This window comes from Ascaphus truei, chromosome 3 (genome assembly GCF_040206685.1).
Source record: "Ascaphus truei isolate aAscTru1 chromosome 3, aAscTru1.hap1, whole genome shotgun sequence".
NCBI classification, from domain to species: Eukaryota; Metazoa; Chordata; class Amphibia; order Anura; family Ascaphidae; genus Ascaphus; species Ascaphus truei.
Window position 1 is genome coordinate 346,892,892 of NC_134485.1, and position 17,634 is coordinate 346,910,525.

Genomic DNA, 17,634 nt, shown 5'->3' on the forward strand with positions numbered 1-17,634 from the left:
AGGATTCGGGGACAGGTTCAAGGCTTCCAATTTGTCCTGGTTGAATTTGGTGGGTTATCTGGATACAAAATCCTCTAGTGACTTCAGCAGATTTGGTAGAGAGATCAGTGGGTTGGCTAAGGTTAGGATGACATCTGCGAACAGCGATATCTTGTCATTCTTGTCGCCTATGTTTATTCCTTGAATACCTGGGTGCGTTCTGATCTTTGAGGCCAGAGGCTCGATTGATGGTGCAAAGAGGGGAGATAGGGGGAAGCCCTGCACCATTCTTAATATTTATTTTTTCTAGTTTATTACTTGGTAATATAACTAGGGCTCTAGGGTAGTGATAGAGGGCTCTGACCCCCTCTAGGAATGGTCCTGAGAAACCTGACTGCATGGTCTTGTCCAGGAATGTCTACTTTATTGTGTGGAACGCCTTCTCTGCGTCGAGGCCTAGCAGGCTTGCCTTTGTTTTAGTGGAGTGGACATGCTCTATGATATTGATTATTTTTCTTGTATTGTCCGAAGCTGGTCATCCTGATACAAAGCCCACCTGATCTATGTTGATAAGCCTTTGTAATAGTGTTTAACCTATTGGCTAGGATCTTGCTGTACATTTTAAGGTCTGAGTTTAATAGAGATATAGGACGGTAACTGCCGCATTGGAGGGGGTCTTGGCCTGGTTTATGAATGATCGCTATATTAGCTGTAGTCATGTTCTCTGGGATCAGTTTGCCTTCTAGAAAGGAGTTATACATCTGAAGTAGGTATGGGCTGAGGTGCGGGGGAATTTTTTTGTAATATATATGTTTGAAAGGCCGTTCGGTCCTGGTGATTTACCTGATTTAAGGTCCTTTATCACTTTTACTAATTAGAGTTGTGTTATTTTACGGTTTAGGTTTGTTCTGTCTATTTCGGTTATCTGCAGGAGATTACAGGAGTCTAGGTATTTTGATATGGTCTCAGAGTTTGAGGCGGTGGGAGAGCTCTTGGCCGGTTTAGGTCATATAGGTCAGCATGAACTCGCAGGCAATTTCTTGTTCGTCATATGTGGTGGACCCGTTTTTACATTTGATAGCAGGGAATGTGTTTTGGTTTTTATGCCTCTGAGCTTATTTGCCAGGATCCTGTCTGCTTTCCTTTATCGTAATATAGTTGGTTGAACCATTTTAATGCTTTCTCTACTTCCTCCAGTTGTATCTTTTTTAGCTCCAGTCTGGCCGCCATTAGAAATTTGTATACCGTCTTAGACGGGTTAGATTTATGTTTGTTCTAAATGTTGTAATTTTATCCGCCATTTCCTTGTGGAGTTCCTGTTTGGCTTTTTCCTTGTGGGAGGCTATGGAGATTAACACCCCTCTGATCGTGGCTTTGTGTGCGTCCCACAGCATTGAGGGCGACTCCACTGAACCCTTGCTTAAATTGAAATAGTCCTTTAATGAGAACTTAAATTTTGTCTACTATTTCTGCGTTGTTCAACAGTGATTCGTTTAACCTCCAATGATAGAGATTGCTTCTAGTAAACAGGGGTGATAGGGTCATCTCCACCGGGGCGTGGTCTGACCATGCGATTGGTCCGATATAGGACTGAGAGGTTGCTTTGAGAATATTTTTGGTGACAAGGAGGTAGTCCAATCTGGAGTATGTCTGGTGTGGGTTTGAGTAAAACGTGTAGACCATTTGGCCCTGGTGGTTTGCCCTCCATACGTCGGTTAGGGCATATTCCCTTATAAAAGTTTCCTAATTTTTTTGGCGGTTTTACAAATTAACCACGAGTGCGCTCGTCACCCTGCGTTTGATCTGTCTAGTTCCGGGGAGGCGACCATGTTCATGTCCCCGCCTAAGATCAGGGAGGACAGTAACTGAGGGTCTATGGAATCTAAGACCTTCTTTAGGAATTCTGCTTGGCCTTAGTTTGGTGCATATACATTTATTAACGTCAGAACTGATCCTGCTAGCGTCCCGCGGACTGCTAAGAACCTGCCCTCCGGGTCAGAGATCACCTCTGTTTTAAAAGGGATGCCCTGTCTTATAAGTGTAACAGGGTATGTCCAAGCCATACCTGTTTCTCCCCACATAGTGTATCTGCTATGTAAGCCCTGTTAAGATCCAGGCATTATCAGGTTAATCTGTGGCCCCTTGGGCCCCCCCCCCTTCCCGCTTCCCCAGAAAGTGAAGGAAGGCCTGTGGTGACTCGGCCTGTGTACAGCCCCTTGTAGGTGGGTACAGTCCACAAGCCCGCCCCTTCTGGAACTTTCTAAGGGGAGTAGGCTAAAGTTAGTGGGCAGTCTTCCTCTCCACCGTGAAGAGAGAGGATGTGTGGAGTCTCCCTGGCAACCTTGAGAGAAGGAGGCAGAGAATCTCTCTTCCCCTGGGAGAGAGAGGATGAAGGACTGTGTCCCTGCCTGATCCCTGGCTACGGTGAAGGATGGTGAAGAGATGGTGGGAACCATGAGTCTTCCCCATTGCAGGGTAAGCTTGTTCACTTGGCTGGCTAGTTAAGACAACCTGGAGCAGTGGAAGCAAAGCACCGTCCAGAAGTCCTGGGGCGTACGCAGAGAAGTATGCTGCTAAACTGAATGATATATGCTGTGAATAAAGATCCTGCAATTATTCTTCAGCCTATGGCGTCAGTCCCTGGGCTGAGAGAAGGTATGTGTGTAGTGGTGGGTGCCGACGCCTACACTTGTGGAAGCCATCGCTACTGGAGACGCTGATAACACCAAGATGAACCAGAATCCTGTAAGAGCCAGTCCTGTCCAGTCTCATAACATCAAGCAAACCACTCAGACCTCCTGCAACCAACAGGTGAAGCACCAAACAGCGAGGTAATGCGCTCCTTTCCCATACACTGGCCTCTAAGTGAGGCTGGGGGGGGGGGGGGGGGGGAGAAACATGGGTTACATAAGGATGGCTACTCTCCCTTTTCTCCTGCTGAAGGAGGAATAATGTGCTATTGGGAAGCTGTTTCTGAATGTATTGGGCGGTTCCTGGACATTAAAGTCAGTGTCCTGTAGGAAGAGTATGTCTCCTTTGAACTCTTGAAGAGCGAGTCTTCTTTCTATTACATTGTAGGCCCTTCACATTCAGTGAAACGACCTTGATTGAGGATGAGTTAGCCATTAGTTAAATAGTCAGGAATTTTCTTTGACTTTTCTACCGCGCTCGTGAGAGCTTTGGGCCTCTGAGCCAGAGCAAGCATAGGTATGAGCAGAGGGGGTTGGGTTAGTGACCCTGATTGCTAGTGTCACTGGTACTCTGGGAGGGACCTTCTACTAGGTAGTCTGCACAACCCATGCTCTGGTACAGATCTCGTGTGTCACACCCTCCCCGTACACATGCCCCGCACCCGCAACCTCCTGTCCATCTCCTCTGACTTACCGATCTCCAGGAACCTCTCCACCCGGCACGTCATGGTGAATTCCTTCCTGTGTGCTGGACCAGATTCCTGTGTCACTGTGTATTCTGGGAGACGCCAGCCCTTCTGCACCACTAGCTCCTTGGAGGAGGGAGAGAGAGAAACATCAATGGTTATGGGGAAAGGTGGAACATGAGGGCAGAAATCGTGCAGGGCAGCAAGAGGGAAAGAGCACGTAGAAGGGAGGAATAGGAAGACAAATGCAGAAAAGAACAGTGGAGACAAAAATGAAGGGCCGAGAAAGAGGGATAAAGAAAAAGAGAGACAAGGGAGCAGAGAAAAGGACAACAGACCTGTAATGCTCCTACAGGGTTACACTCCGACTGCTGGGCTGATAGAGGTGGCTTAATTTCCATTGTGTGATTCCTACACAAAACAGAGACCATTCACACGTCAAACAATCACATGCTAATGGGGAGAACAGAATACCAGAAATAGTACATGTAAGAACTACCGACGAAGGTCCATTAAGCCCCAAGTTTGGTGATGGGCCTGTGATGTCCGTCTGGCAGTGAGATCGGGGCATACTGTACCATCATCATGTGCACTTGGTAAAGTCGTAGTGCTCAGGTTTCAACAGAGTGACCGTACTGTGTGCAAATAATTCCTTCACCGTACAGGATAATACAGTTCCATATAAAAGGAAGCGTTTCATAGTAATATCATTTTTAACCATGTATCTGTCATCATAACTCTGTCCTCCAGGACATACTTGAAAACGAGAAGTAACTCAATGTATTACTTCCTGGTAAAACATATTATAAAAAAAATAAATGCCGAGAGACCACGGTTGCTGCAGAACCGCTTGAAGTCTCCCCCCATAATGCCTTGCGTAGCGCTATGCAAAGCATTGAGGGGCACCACTTCGGGAAGCAGAGCGGTGATGGACTCTGTTTGCCAAGAGGATCTGCAGCAGCTCCAGTCCTTCCTTCGCTAACCCTCACAGCAAGCGAGTGGCCTCCCACAGTACACCGATGCAGGTATGTAAAATTGATCCATGTGAACAAGTATGCATCTATGATTACATACATGTACAAGCCTCTGTATGTATATACGAGGGCAGGCCCCATTATAATGTTTCATCCATTGCAGTGCTATACTGGCCCTTCCAACCCGCCTCCCCTGTGGGCACGATACTCTAGTATGACAGATCTGATCATGGCTGCACTGAGAGGACAGCTTTGCGGTCAACAGAACGTAGGCGAATAGCCCTCGCTGTGACTAGAAATATCACTGGGCAGTGTGTATGGCCCAAGCTTACACAGGCAGTAACAGGTAAAATCTTATACTGTGAAGCCATCTTCTTGCTAGAAAAGATTAGTCCTATTCAAGCAACAGCGTCGCAGGACATAAAAGAGGGACCTAAGAGGAAACTTAATTCTTCCAAGGATCATGAAGTCCGCAGCAGAGAGAGCCAGATTAATATGCAGGCAATAACAAGTGTGATGTATGAGGGGTTACAAAATAAGAATGATATTAAAATTCACAGATCTACACTTTCAAACCATTTAACAGAACCACCATTTTTTGGTTGCATCAAATAGAACAAATCCCTTTTTAAAGGGGGACAGGGGGGGGGGGTGTCAGAAAAACGTTGTTTCTTTATTTAAAAAGGTTCAGGTCCTCCTTAAACTGCACAGTACCACGAGTCGAGAGCCTGTCAAAGAAAATCACAGGTAAAATACTTGACCCAGCTGATATTTCTCAGGTGTAGAGAATTACCTGGGGGGCGCAGCTGGGGGCGCAGGGTCTGTAACTTCCCTCGGCTCTGAAGGAGGTTCGACAGAGAACGTTTCACTGAGGAGAGAAGCAGAACAAGACGGTGAACAATATATATGAAATGTCATTCCACACTTCCAGTACTCAGGGCTGAATGACGAAGCAGCTCTTACAATATTTCTCCTAAACAGCAAACTACCAGAGAATGTTAAATTGGGATAAAAATGTAATTCTAACAGTTATACATGACACACACACACACACACACACACACACACACACACACACAATTATTCTTCAAAAGAACCCCCGAGACCAATGTTTTTCAAAAGGGGTTCTTAGGGACGCTTGGGTTCCTCGGCAGTTTTCAGGTCATTTGAAAATTGTACCAAATACAGAAGAATTTACAATGCATCTAATAGCGTGTCTGAGATCAGATAGTATGGGGTTTCTTACAATGCATCAGATCTCAGACGTGCAATTAGAGTGGGTTGGGGTTCCTCACCCTATCAGCAATCTCTGTCTGGATGGCCCGTCGTTGCATTAAGTTTAACATGGCTAAAAAAAAAACCCAGAGCTGCTCATATTCCCTACCAAACCAGGTCCCCTTCTCCATTAATCAAGAACACTTCCCACCCAGTCTCACAAGTACGCTGCCTAGAGGTTACAAAAATAGACTACTCCCTTTCGTTCACATCACATGAAACATCAAGATTTAGCAACAATGTTTATTTGATTCGCAACATTGCCAAGATACACCCCTTCCTATGTTCCACTACCACACTAATGCATGCCCTTATTCTCTCCCGTACTGATTACTGTAACATTCCGTTATCTGGCCTCCCTGCCTCACACCGCTCTCCTTTACAGTCCATTCAAAATGCTGCTGCCCGAATCATCTCCAGCTCTTCTAGGTACATATCGGCTTCTGGCCCGAATTCTGCTGGCTTCCTATTAATTTCCATAAGCACACAAAATGATCCTCCTTTCTTTTAACGCTCTACACTCTGTTCCCCCATATATATCTCAACTCTTATCTCTCGTTCCACCCCTTTTAGTCCCTTACAGCGTTTACCTCTAAAGCCCTATTCCATCTCTTCTTCCTTCCTATGGAACGCTCTATTTAATATTAGTCAAGCACCTTCACTTTCCATTCTAAGCCCAGCTGAAAATCCACCTCTTAAAAAGCATCCCAAACTTTCAACACCTCTACTACGAACTAGTAAGGCACATTGTGGATGGAGTACAGTTTTGGGCACCACTCCATAATAAAAATAAATAAAAAAACACAACATTATGGAACTAGAAGTGCAGAGAAGAGCCACCAAATTAATAAATGGGATGGATAATCTGATTTATGAGGAGAGGCTAGCTAAATTAGCTTTTTTTTTTTTTAATGTAAACGAAAGTGTCTAGAATGGGATATAGATATATTTGTGCTCATTTACATGTCATTTCCCAGAATCCCTTGCTGCAGTGGAAGCACTGTATGCTAGGTGATAATGGTTGAAAGGCAGGGGTGTAGACCTAAGACATGTGAATGTGCTCACAAGTGATTCTTTATTGGATGGAGAGAATTCAGGGACCATACAAGGAGCTTCCAAAATAACTATTCATCCAAAGGGCAGCACAAACGACACGGGGTCATCCCTTAAGGTTGGAGGAAAGGAGATTTCACCAGCAACTGTGAGGAATCAGGGATCGCGGCGTCCGCGCCCTGGTTCCTCTGCTCCTATATTCACCCCTGCTGCCGTGGCGCGCGTCCCTCACCAGCGCCACTCACCTCCGGCGGTTCTGGGGGTTCCCCGTCGTCCTCGGCATCCCCGTCTCCCAGCAGTACCTCACGCGGCCGCCATGTTGCCCGGGCGCGCCTGAACAGCGCGCGCCGGGCGAAGTTAATTTATTCACTGCTCTGGCAGTGAAGACCCGCCCCCAACACAGGAATAAGATCTCCTGTCAAGACAAGAGTTCTCACCTGCCTGCCAATCAAGGGAACCTATCCAGGATGGCTCCACGCAGTCCTCCAGGTCTGCCTTCACTTCTGATTGGTCAGCCACACTTTATAATGACAGTCCTTCCTATCATTCATTGCTCGACATAGTTTTCACTTGGATTACTACTCTGGCGTTTTCTCTCTTATTCTCTCAGGTTACGACTTGGCTTGGCGGACGCCTCTCTCTGGCTCTCGACCCCTGCTTGGACAAACGACCTTCCGGAATTCTCCAATTCCAGACTTTGGCTAACGGCAACGACAACGGCATTTCTACACCGGTACCGGCAATTATTGCTAGCTAAATAACACCTGGCCTGGCAACGCCAAATCACCACACTCCGGACACGCTCCCTTTGCTGCGGGTGCGTGCTTCTATACGTTCCTCACCTCAGTGAAAGGAACGGGTCTGGTCTGCGGGCAGCACCGGCGTAACATTATGTCGATCCCACAAGACGCAGACCAGACTGTGGACTCTATGATGACGGCCATGTACCAACAAATACAGGCCTTAACGGATCAAGTGGCTCTCCTCTCCCAGCAGGTATTGGACCGCCCTTTACAGGCACCGCCTGCGGCTGCACCCCCGGCGCAGCCCGACTTATCTTCCACTTCATTTTCAGTTCCGAAGATTCCGGCTCCAAGGCCCTACGCAGGGGATCCACACACCTGTCGTGGCTCTCTCAACCAGTGCGAGATCCAGTTCGAGATGGCTCCCCAGTTGTATGCTACTGGCCGGAAAAAGGTAGCCTACGTATATAGTCTGCTCACAGGTAATGCACTGGCATGGGCCTCTCCGATCTGGGAACTACGCCCTGATATTACCCGCGATTACGCGGCCTTCAGACGGGACTTTCGACAGGTTTTTGATACCCCCGCACGTCAAGAGACTGCTTCTGATACCCTGCTAGAGCTTACACAGGGACGTCGGCCTGTGGGCCAATTCGCCTTGGAATTCAGAACTATAGCAGCTGAGACTCATTGGGGTCAGGAGGCCTTAGTCTCCGTTTTCTGGAAAGGTCTATCGGAGTCTCTGAAGGATGAACTTGCTTCTCACACCAGGCCAGAGTCACTGGAGGATCTCATCTCCATGGCTACTCGTATGGATCAGCGCCTTCAGCTACGCCGCGCTCAGCGTCAGCTTCCCCGGTCTACGCCTTTCCGTGCTTCCTTTTCCAGGTTCTCTACTAACCAGAGACCCGTCTTCTCCCCGTTACCGGCGCTGGAGGCTCCAGAGCCGATGCAACTTGGAGTTCAGCAACCTCGGGCACCGTCACGACAACTTCGCTCTACTGGGGAGTCGTGCCATCATTGCGGAGCTTCTGAGCAGCGCACCCGTAACCATCCACCATCTCCGGGAAACTACTAAGCCCAGTGAGTACGAAGGGGCGCTCTCTGGATACTGAATCTCCTTGTCCCCCTCCCAAAAGGGAACTTCCCAAAAGATTGACTATTCCTGTCTCCCTTTCAGGACCGACTTTCCGCACCTCCACAGCTGCATTTAACGATTCCGGCGCAGGAGGGAACTTCATAGACCAAACCTTTTCTGAACAAAATCAGATTCCGCTTTCCAGGAAGGACTCTCCCGTTGCCTTGGTCGGGATTGATAATCGACCTCTCACCCCGGCTTATATCTCCTTAGAAACCGGACCTATCACCCTTTCTACTCATTCTCACAAAGAGACTCTGGGTTTTGATGTTATTCATGCCCCGGGAACACCTATCACGCTTGGCTTGCCCTGGTTACAGAAGCATAATCCACTCATCGATTGGGTTTCTCCTAACCCTATTAACTGGAGGTCAAGGTCAGAGGAACCTTCTTTCTCTATCAAGCAACCATCCTTTCTATTAGCCAACACATCCAGTTCTCTGAGGGAGTTACCTTCTCCATACGCCGAATTCTTGGACGTTTTCAGCAAGACACAGTCTGAACTTCTACCTCTTCATCGTTCCTACGATTGTCCGATTGATCTGGTACCTGGTTATACCTTGCCTAAAGCCAAATCTTATCCTCTCTCGTTGCCCGAGACCGAAGCTATGGACGAATATATTCGTGAGAATCTTAAGCGGGGCTTCATACGTCATTCCAATTCTCCTGCGGGGGCTGGATTCTTCTTTGTCAAAAAGGAAGATGGTACCCTCAGACCATGTATTGATTACCGGGGTCTGAACCATATCACGGTGAAGAATCGTTATCCACTCCCACTCATTTCCGAACTCTTTGATAGACTTCAGGGGGCCAATCTCTTTACTAAACTGGATCTTCGTGGGGCATACAACCTCATCCGCATCCGGGAGGGCGATGAATGGAAGACTGCCTTCAACACCCGTAGCGGACACTACGAATATCTAGTGATGCCCTTCGGGTTATGCAACGCACCGGCAGTTTTTCAGGACTTCATCAATTACATCTTTCGGGACGTTCTTAATCGATTTGTCATTGTATACCTGGATGACATCCTTATTTTTTCTCAAAACTTACAGGATCATATCATCCATACGAAGTTTGTGCTTTCACGCCTCCGAGAGAACCGGTTGTTTGCTAAAATGGAGAAATGCATTTTTCATCAGTCTACCACTTCCTTTCTCGGATACATCATCTCCAACAAAGGCTTGGCCATGGATCCAGAAAAGCTAAAGGCCGTCGTGGATTGGCCACAACCCAATTCCCTCAAATCTATTCAACGGTTTTTAGGTTTTTCTAACTATTACCGGAAGTTTATCCGCAACTTTTCTACCATTGTCGCTCCTATCAAGGCACTGACCAAAAAAGGTGCAGACCCTTCATCTTGGTCTCCAGAGGCTGTCACGGCATTCGAGACACTGAAACAAACTTTTGTCTCTGCTCCCATCCTTCGACACCCTAACACGAATTTCCCCTTCACCTTAGAGGTTGACGCTTCGGACTGTGGGGCTGGGGCGGTTCTGTCGCAGAAATTTTCTTCCCAGGATAAACTTCATCCTTGCGGGTTTTTCTCCAAAAAATTCTCCTCTGCATAGAGAAATTATGACGTGGGCAATAGGGAACTTCTGGCCGTCAAGTTGGCTCTTCAAGAATGGAGACATCTTCTGGAGGGGTCTAAAGAGCCATTCACTATTCTCACGGACCATAAAAACTTATTGTATATTGAGAATGCCCGTCGTTTAGGTCCCCGCCAAGCTCGCTGGTCGCTTTTTCTTTTCTAGATTTAATTTTGTGCTCTCATATATTCCTGGCACTAAAAACGTCAAAGCGGATGCTCTCTCCCGGCAATACTCTTCGGAAGAGAGATCAGAAAAGACCACCGAGTCCATCCTTCCTAAACAAAGAATCTTAGCAGCTGTAGCATTCAAGAATCTGGAGAGGATCATCAAATCTCAAGAGAATCTCCCGATCGGTCTGGTTGTTCCTAAAGATTCCTTGTACGTGGAACCCAAATTCATTCCTGAAATACTGGATTGGGGACATGCCGCCCGTTCAGCGGGACATCCTGGATTCAAGAAGATGTTGGACCTCATCCGTCGCACTTTCTGGTGGCCCAATATGGTAAAGACCATTTTTGAATTTACTCGGTCTTGTCCGGTATGTGCACGGAACAAGACTCATCAGAAACCGCAGGGTCTCCTCTTACCTTTACCTATTCCGGAACGTCCCTGGTCCCACATATCGATGGATTTTATTGTGGAGTTGCCAAAGTCGAATGGCATGAATACCATTCTTGTGGTAGTGGATCGGTTTTCCAAGATGGCACACTTTATTCCTCTCAAAGGTTTACCCTCCTCACCCGCCCTAGCTGATATTTTCTCCAAAGAGATTTTTCGGATCCATGGGATTCCCATATCTATCGTGTCTGATCGGGGTTCACAGTTCGTCTCCAAGTTCTGGAGAAATTTCACCAAGAGACTGGGTATCTCATCTTCCTTCTCTTCTGGTTATCACCCTCAATCTAACGGACAGACCGAGAGAGTTAATCAATCCCTCGAGAAATACTTAAGGTGCTTCGTCTCGAATTCTCAGGATGACTGGGCAGAATTACTTATCTGGGCTGAGTTCGCCTTTAATTCTTCCAGGAATGAGTCTACCCGTGAGACCCCCTTCTTCATCAACTATGGATTCCATCCGGCTCGTCTACCTATTTCTAAAAATTCCTCTGGAATACCAGCCGTAGACGAGCACATTGCCCTCTTACGGAACTCTTGGTTCAGAATCCAATCCGCACTACAAAAAGCATCATTGTCTTCCAAGAACCAGGCTGATCGTCACCGTCGTCCGGCACCTAATTACAAGATCGGAGACAAGGTTTGGCTATCATCCAAGAACATCCATCTCAAAACTCCTTCCATCAAATTGGCTCCTAGGTTTCTGGGTCCCTTTTCCATCTTGGAGCAGGTAAATCCGGTTTCCTTCCGACTCCAACTTCCTCAAAGCATGAGAATTCCGAATGTCTTTCACACCTTGCTTCTCAAACCATTCATCTCCAGTAGCCTCTTTCCGGACCACACTTCTAAACCAGATCCGGTGATGGTACAGGGTAACGAAGAATACGAGATTCAAGCTTTACTGGATTCCCGTCTTTCAAGAGGTAAAGTCCACTTTTTGGTACACTGGAGAGGTTTTGGACCCGAAGAGAGGTCATGGGTACCCCTGAAAGATATTCATGCTCCAGGACTCCTCAAACGCTTCCGAGAGAAGTTTCCATCAAAACCATGGAAGGATCGTCCTGAGTCCGATCCTGAGGGGGGGGGTACTGTGAGGAATCAGGGATCGCGGCGTCCGCGCCCTGGTTCCTCTGCTCCTATATTCACCCCTGCTGCCGTGGCGCGCGTCCCTCGCCAGCGCCACTCACCTCCGGCGGTTCTGGGGGTTCCCCGTTCTCCTCGGCATCCCCGTCTCCCAGCAGTACCTCACGCGGCCGCCATGTTGCCCGGGCGCACACCTGAACAGCGCGCGCCGGGCGAAGTTAATTTATTCACTGCTCTGGCAGTGAAGACCCGCCCCCAACACAGGAATAAGATCTCCTGTCAAGACAAGAGTTCTCACCTGCCTGCCAATCAAGGGAACCTATCCAGGATGGCTCCACGCAGTCCTCCAGGTCTGCCTTCACTTCTGATTGGTCAGCCACACTTTATAATGACAGTCCTTCCTATCATTCATTGCTCGACATAGTTTTCACTTGGATTACTACTCTGGCGTTTTCTCTCTTATTCTCTCAGGTTACGACTTGGCTTGGCGGACGTCTCTCTCTGGCTCTCGACCCCTGCTTGGACAAACGACCTTCCGGAATTCTCCAATCCCAGACTTTGGCTAACGGCAACGACAACGGCATTTCTACACCGGTACCGGCAATTATTGCTAGCTAAATAACACCTGGCCTGGCAACGCCAAATCACCACACTCCGGACACGCTCCCTTTGCTGCGGGTGCGTGCTTCTATACGTTCCTCACCTCAGTGAAAGGAACGGGTCTGGTCTGCGGGCAGCACCGGCATAACAGCAACAAAGGAAAGGGTTCTTTACAGTAAGGGCAGTTAAAATGTGGAATTCATTACCCATGGAGACTGTGATGGAAGATACTATAGATATTTGTTTGCCTTCCTCTGCATGAAAATACTGTAAATACAAATCTAGGAAAAGTATTTGTCGTCTAAATTTAACATAGATTGAACTTGATGGACATATGTCTTTTTTCAACCTCATCCATTATGCAACTAGATAATAGTAAGTATGGACGATCACTATGACCCCACATTATGCCGAACGCCTTTGGGGCGCTCTGGCTGGCAACCACCACCAGCAAGGAGACAGATTCACAACTCAAAATCCTTATGAGCAGGATTGTAATCCAACACCCGGTATTCGGGATCAATTTATAGAACTAAATTTAATATTAAATGGAAATACCACACAATTTTTCAGTAACAATAAAAGGCAGAAAACAGCAAAGCCACTCTCACAGCTGAAAAACAAACAAAAAAAACCTAAGTGCAACAGCCAGCTGTTCTGGAGAGCAAACCCTGCATGGAAACGGCAGCCACCATACAAGAGAACAGAGATTATTCAGGACAGTGCAACAATGTAATGCACAAATGGGTGCAAAGGTACACAATGTGACCAATCCAGACACAGGGCCACTTATTGGCAGAAAGGGTGTAGCAAACCAATAAACTACAGGAACCGAGATATACGATACAAACCGTTCTAGCAAAACGACTACATAAAGAGACAGTATACAAGAGGAACCCAACGTCCAGCAGAAAGAGAGCCATCCACAAAAACATTGCCCGTATCGGGGACGGCATTCTGCGCCTCACTACCAACCGAGACCTGCAGAGGCCCATCTGCCAGATTCACTTATAGCAATTATTTGTTTTAATTATACAGTTCTAAACTTAGAAAATCAATTGTTCCACTTGACATTGTCCTGTATATATAGGGTATATACCCTTGCCCCCCTGACTGCACTTACTCCTACAGTGTCCAAGTAGGAAACCGAGAGGTAACTCAATGTATTGCTTCCTGGTAAAACATTTTATACATAAAATTAAAGAAGTCTTGCAATTTACCATTAGATTGTAAGCTCTGTGGGGCAGGGCCTCCCTTTGCCTTATCTTGGCATTTACCTGTTGCACTTATTTCCATTGCATGTACTTTACCATGCATTGTAATGTTGTAAAGCGCCGCGTACATTGTTAGTGCTGTAGAAATACAATTATATTTCAAAATTTGCAAGAAAGGAGACAAAAAGAGCGCCTCAGAGTGCCGGCCCCAAGGGTGCAACTTAACCACACATTTCAATAATCAAACATATAGTATATAGGGAAGCAACACGCACAATATTCAATGCAACGGTATTAGACCTACCGTGCACCCCAAAACTGGAACAACCTACCGGAGACTCTCCCATCCACCACCAGTCTAAGTTCTTTCAAACCTAAGGCTGTCTCACATTTTAACCTGGTCTGTAACTGTTTCATACGCTCATAATATATATTTTCTTTAACTGTGCACGCAATGTCTTGTATATAATGTATACCTTGTTCATTTATGTAACTGTATTTGTAACCATGTATTATTTGTTTTACTCTGTGCCCAGGACATACTTGAAAACGAGAGGTAACTCTCAATGTATTACTTCCTGGTAAAATATTTTATAAATAAATTAATTAATTAAACAGGTTCTCAACGCCAGTCCTCAAGAGACTGGGACCGAGTCTCCTGTGCTGAAACAGGAACTGACAGACAGGCTCTAAACGACGCGCACTACTTTATTAATAGCAAAATAAATACATTGTATTTGAAAAAAACTAAACTACAGAAAGATGGACTTTTAAAACCTAAAGGAGCGCTGAATAGTCTGTGGACTCGTCACGAAAGTGCGAGATATATTGTAAACTCGCACAAAGGATTACACGGAAGTAATAACTCCTCCAAATGAAGGATGTAGCACTGATAGTGTCTAATTGTTAATCATTTACAGGGCACCTTGGAAAGTTCTCACGGCGGGAATGCTGTATCAGGACCCGGCTCTGGAGAAGATTAGCATACACCAGCTACAATCTGCTGTACAATACTGTCCCCTAGTTTATCCAATCTCTCAACTATCCTGCACTGGATAACCAGTAAAATAAACAGATGTGAGATCTCCTTGTCAGAGTGATTGAGTTCGAATCATTGTTGTCAGCTATTCCCCAAGTGTCTCAGAATTGCTGTAACAAAGGCAACATACATAAAAAGCAGTGCTACAAATGTGTTCATCCAACCACTGCACAGTTCATCACACTTCTCAGTTACGTGATGCTTTGTCAGTAAATCTTACACATCACTATGAAGTAAATAGGGCAGGTTGGAAAAGGAATAGAATCAGTGTTCTCTATTAGCCCTATATGGTGACGTAATAACGGAAAAACGCTCCGACTATCAACCGTGCATATATACTGCTATTTGAATGTGACCCCTGATAAGCCAGACACAGAATCCATCCATCCATCCATCTATATATATCAATATCAATATATATATATATACACACACACAGAGCATGTTACACGTGACACGTGATAGCTATAAAAACTGTGTTGGCTATAATGGGTGGAGTAGACACTTAGTTTCCCTTTGCAAACAGTACCAACCTGCCCTATTTACTTCATAGTGATGTGTAAGGCTGCGTCCATAGAAGGACCAGCCGTGCTGAGGCGTGCGGACGCTCCGCGCTGAGCCCCTGCATCCCCAATGAGGATGCCTTGAGAGGGGGCTCGCGCGAGCGTCCGCAGGCGTGCAGAGGCGTTGGATTTTTCAGCCGAGCGCCAAGCTGTTTTTCAGCGCGCTGTCGGCTGAAAACCTCCAATCACTGCACAGCAGCGTAAACGTCACGGCGCCGTGACGTCGGCGCCGTGACATTGACGTCAGTGCGTCGCGGGCGATTGTGTAAAATCGAGCGCTTTCTCAAGCATCAAGATGTTCATTCTTCTCAGAGGTATGGGTCATTTCATTTAATACTTTGGCCAAACATGTTAAGCATACACACACAGTCACACACAGTCACACACAGTCACACACAGTCACACACAGTCACACACAGTCACACACAGTCACACACAGTCACACACAGTCACACACAGTCACACCCCAGGGCTTGAGAAAGAAGCTGAAATCTAGCCAAAAGGATGAGCCTCATAACTCTAGCCCTCTTATTTACCAAAGTGCGTTTGTGCCAATCGGACACCAGAATTCTCATTCAAGTCAAGGGGCGTTTCTGCATGTCCGGGCCTGACCGTCACTAACCACCATATACAATGCAGGGAGAAGCTGTTTTGGAGCATAGAAGCGGTTTGGTTTGGTGCATAGATATCAATGCACACGTCTATCCTATTGAATGGAAGTTCGTGCATTGTTAACCATGCATTTTCAACATCACCATATTGAATAGAGACCTAATGTGCATAGAGCTCGAAGGAACAACGCAGGGAGGTGATGGGGACGAGCAAGACTATATCCCCCGCATGCCTCAGCCGGCATCCTCACCTGTTTTCCTCACAAATTGCTTCCAGCATGTTTTCTCCCTTGAGAAGCACCAGGGCCACCTCTGCTGCCTTGTGCTTGGCCGCCTTCTTACTGGGTCCTTGTCCTGCAAGTAGACAAGAGATGGATAAAGCACCGAACTTCTGGAATACGTCACCAATCGAGAGCATTAAGGGGGTGCTAAGGGGCTTAGCCATGACATTTCCAGCTCTGGGGTATCCCCATAGGATTTGTTTTCCTTTTAGGCAGTTTGTGGATAAAAACTAATGTGGTAAGAGAGGTCCCAATAGAAAGTCGTGGCGCTCCCAATAGCCATATTATTCTCCCGGGGGTAGCAGGTCCCGCCGCACACAGAGTACATCTTCCATAGTCAGCATGACATCTACGTTTTTATTAAAGCAGAATGAACTTACATGCAACAGGCACAACGTTTCGGGAGAACCCTTCATCAGGTTCACCTGCAACAGATGCACTAAATTGGGGGCTCCAAAGTCCAGAAGTGCCCACCACCATATTCTCCAGGACATATATTCTTGTCCAGGAGATTAATAAATCTCATGTACTAGGAGCTATGCCACCCTTGGATCATTGTGGTTGCGCTCAGCAGAACACCTCCAGACCCGTTAAGATAGGGGAAACGAGCAGCAGAAGAATGGGTGAAGCGACATCTCCAATTCTATGACTGAGGGGACAGAGGCCTCAGATGTGTGTAGAGACATCTAGAACTTTGTGAATTACTTTGTGCAGATGTGCAGAACAAGCACAACTGGAAAATGCATATTTCAGGTGAATAAAGGCTCCCATTGGTGGAACGAAACGTCGCTTCACCTGAACAAACACAATAAAAAGATCCACGCGAGTGCAGGTTCCTCTCCTATTCTGTACATCTGGACACCGCTGGCGTCACCATGCACCCGCTGCAGCATCCCAAGAAAATGTGCTCTTTTATCTCTGAGCAGATCAACAGAGATCAGAAAGCAAGGGAGTAGCACTCGTGTTCTCCCATATCGTGGGCCAGTGGCGGTATTCAGTGAAGCCCTGGGGCGCTGTGAAAGTTGAACACGTGTCCCACAAAGAGAAGACGGCGGATGGCAGATATGCAACTTTTAATCTCATCATTATTCATAGTTATTCGTATAGCGCAAGAACTCCATAAAAAGGCCATTACAGACAGTTATATATTGGTTATACCATTACTACGCAATACAGAAAGATATACATATGTAGTTATAGTGGTGGCAGTGCCTCAAAGTAGTAGTTTTAAGTCTGATTTCAAGAAAACATGAGCCTGTTAAGCTTTGGACCGGAGGAAGGATAATACAATATTTATCACAAAAAAAAAAAAAAAAAACGGGAAGGAGAAGATCTTGTACAAAAGAACCAAAATACCGTTTCACTATAAGAATTTAGCAATAAAAAAAACAAAAACAAAAAACAAAAACAAGCAGCAGGTTTGTAAACACAAAACAAACTCTCCAGGATAGCAAAGCTGGGGCTCCCGTGGAGTAGAATGGTTTATAGTTTACTA

At 46.5% G+C, this 17,634-nt stretch overlaps 1 protein-coding gene across 4 annotated transcripts in view; it reads right to left on the bottom strand.

The window, feature by feature from the left end:
- The window catches only part of TARBP2 (TARBP2 subunit of RISC loading complex), a 51,835-nt gene that overhangs the window by 27,187 nt on the left and 7,014 nt on the right, over positions 1–17,634 (bottom strand). For all 4 annotated transcript variants that reach the window (XM_075591790.1, XM_075591788.1, XM_075591789.1 and 1 more), the window contains exons 3-6: positions 16,110–16,212; positions 5,123–5,197; positions 3,694–3,766; positions 3,364–3,481 (exon numbers count right to left, since the gene is read on the bottom strand). In XM_075591790.1, coding sequence (XP_075447905.1) covers positions 3,364–3,481; positions 3,694–3,766; positions 5,123–5,197; positions 16,110–16,212 — 369 coding nt within the window. The remainder of the gene's footprint in view (positions 1–3,363; positions 3,482–3,693; positions 3,767–5,122; positions 5,198–16,109; positions 16,213–17,634) is intronic.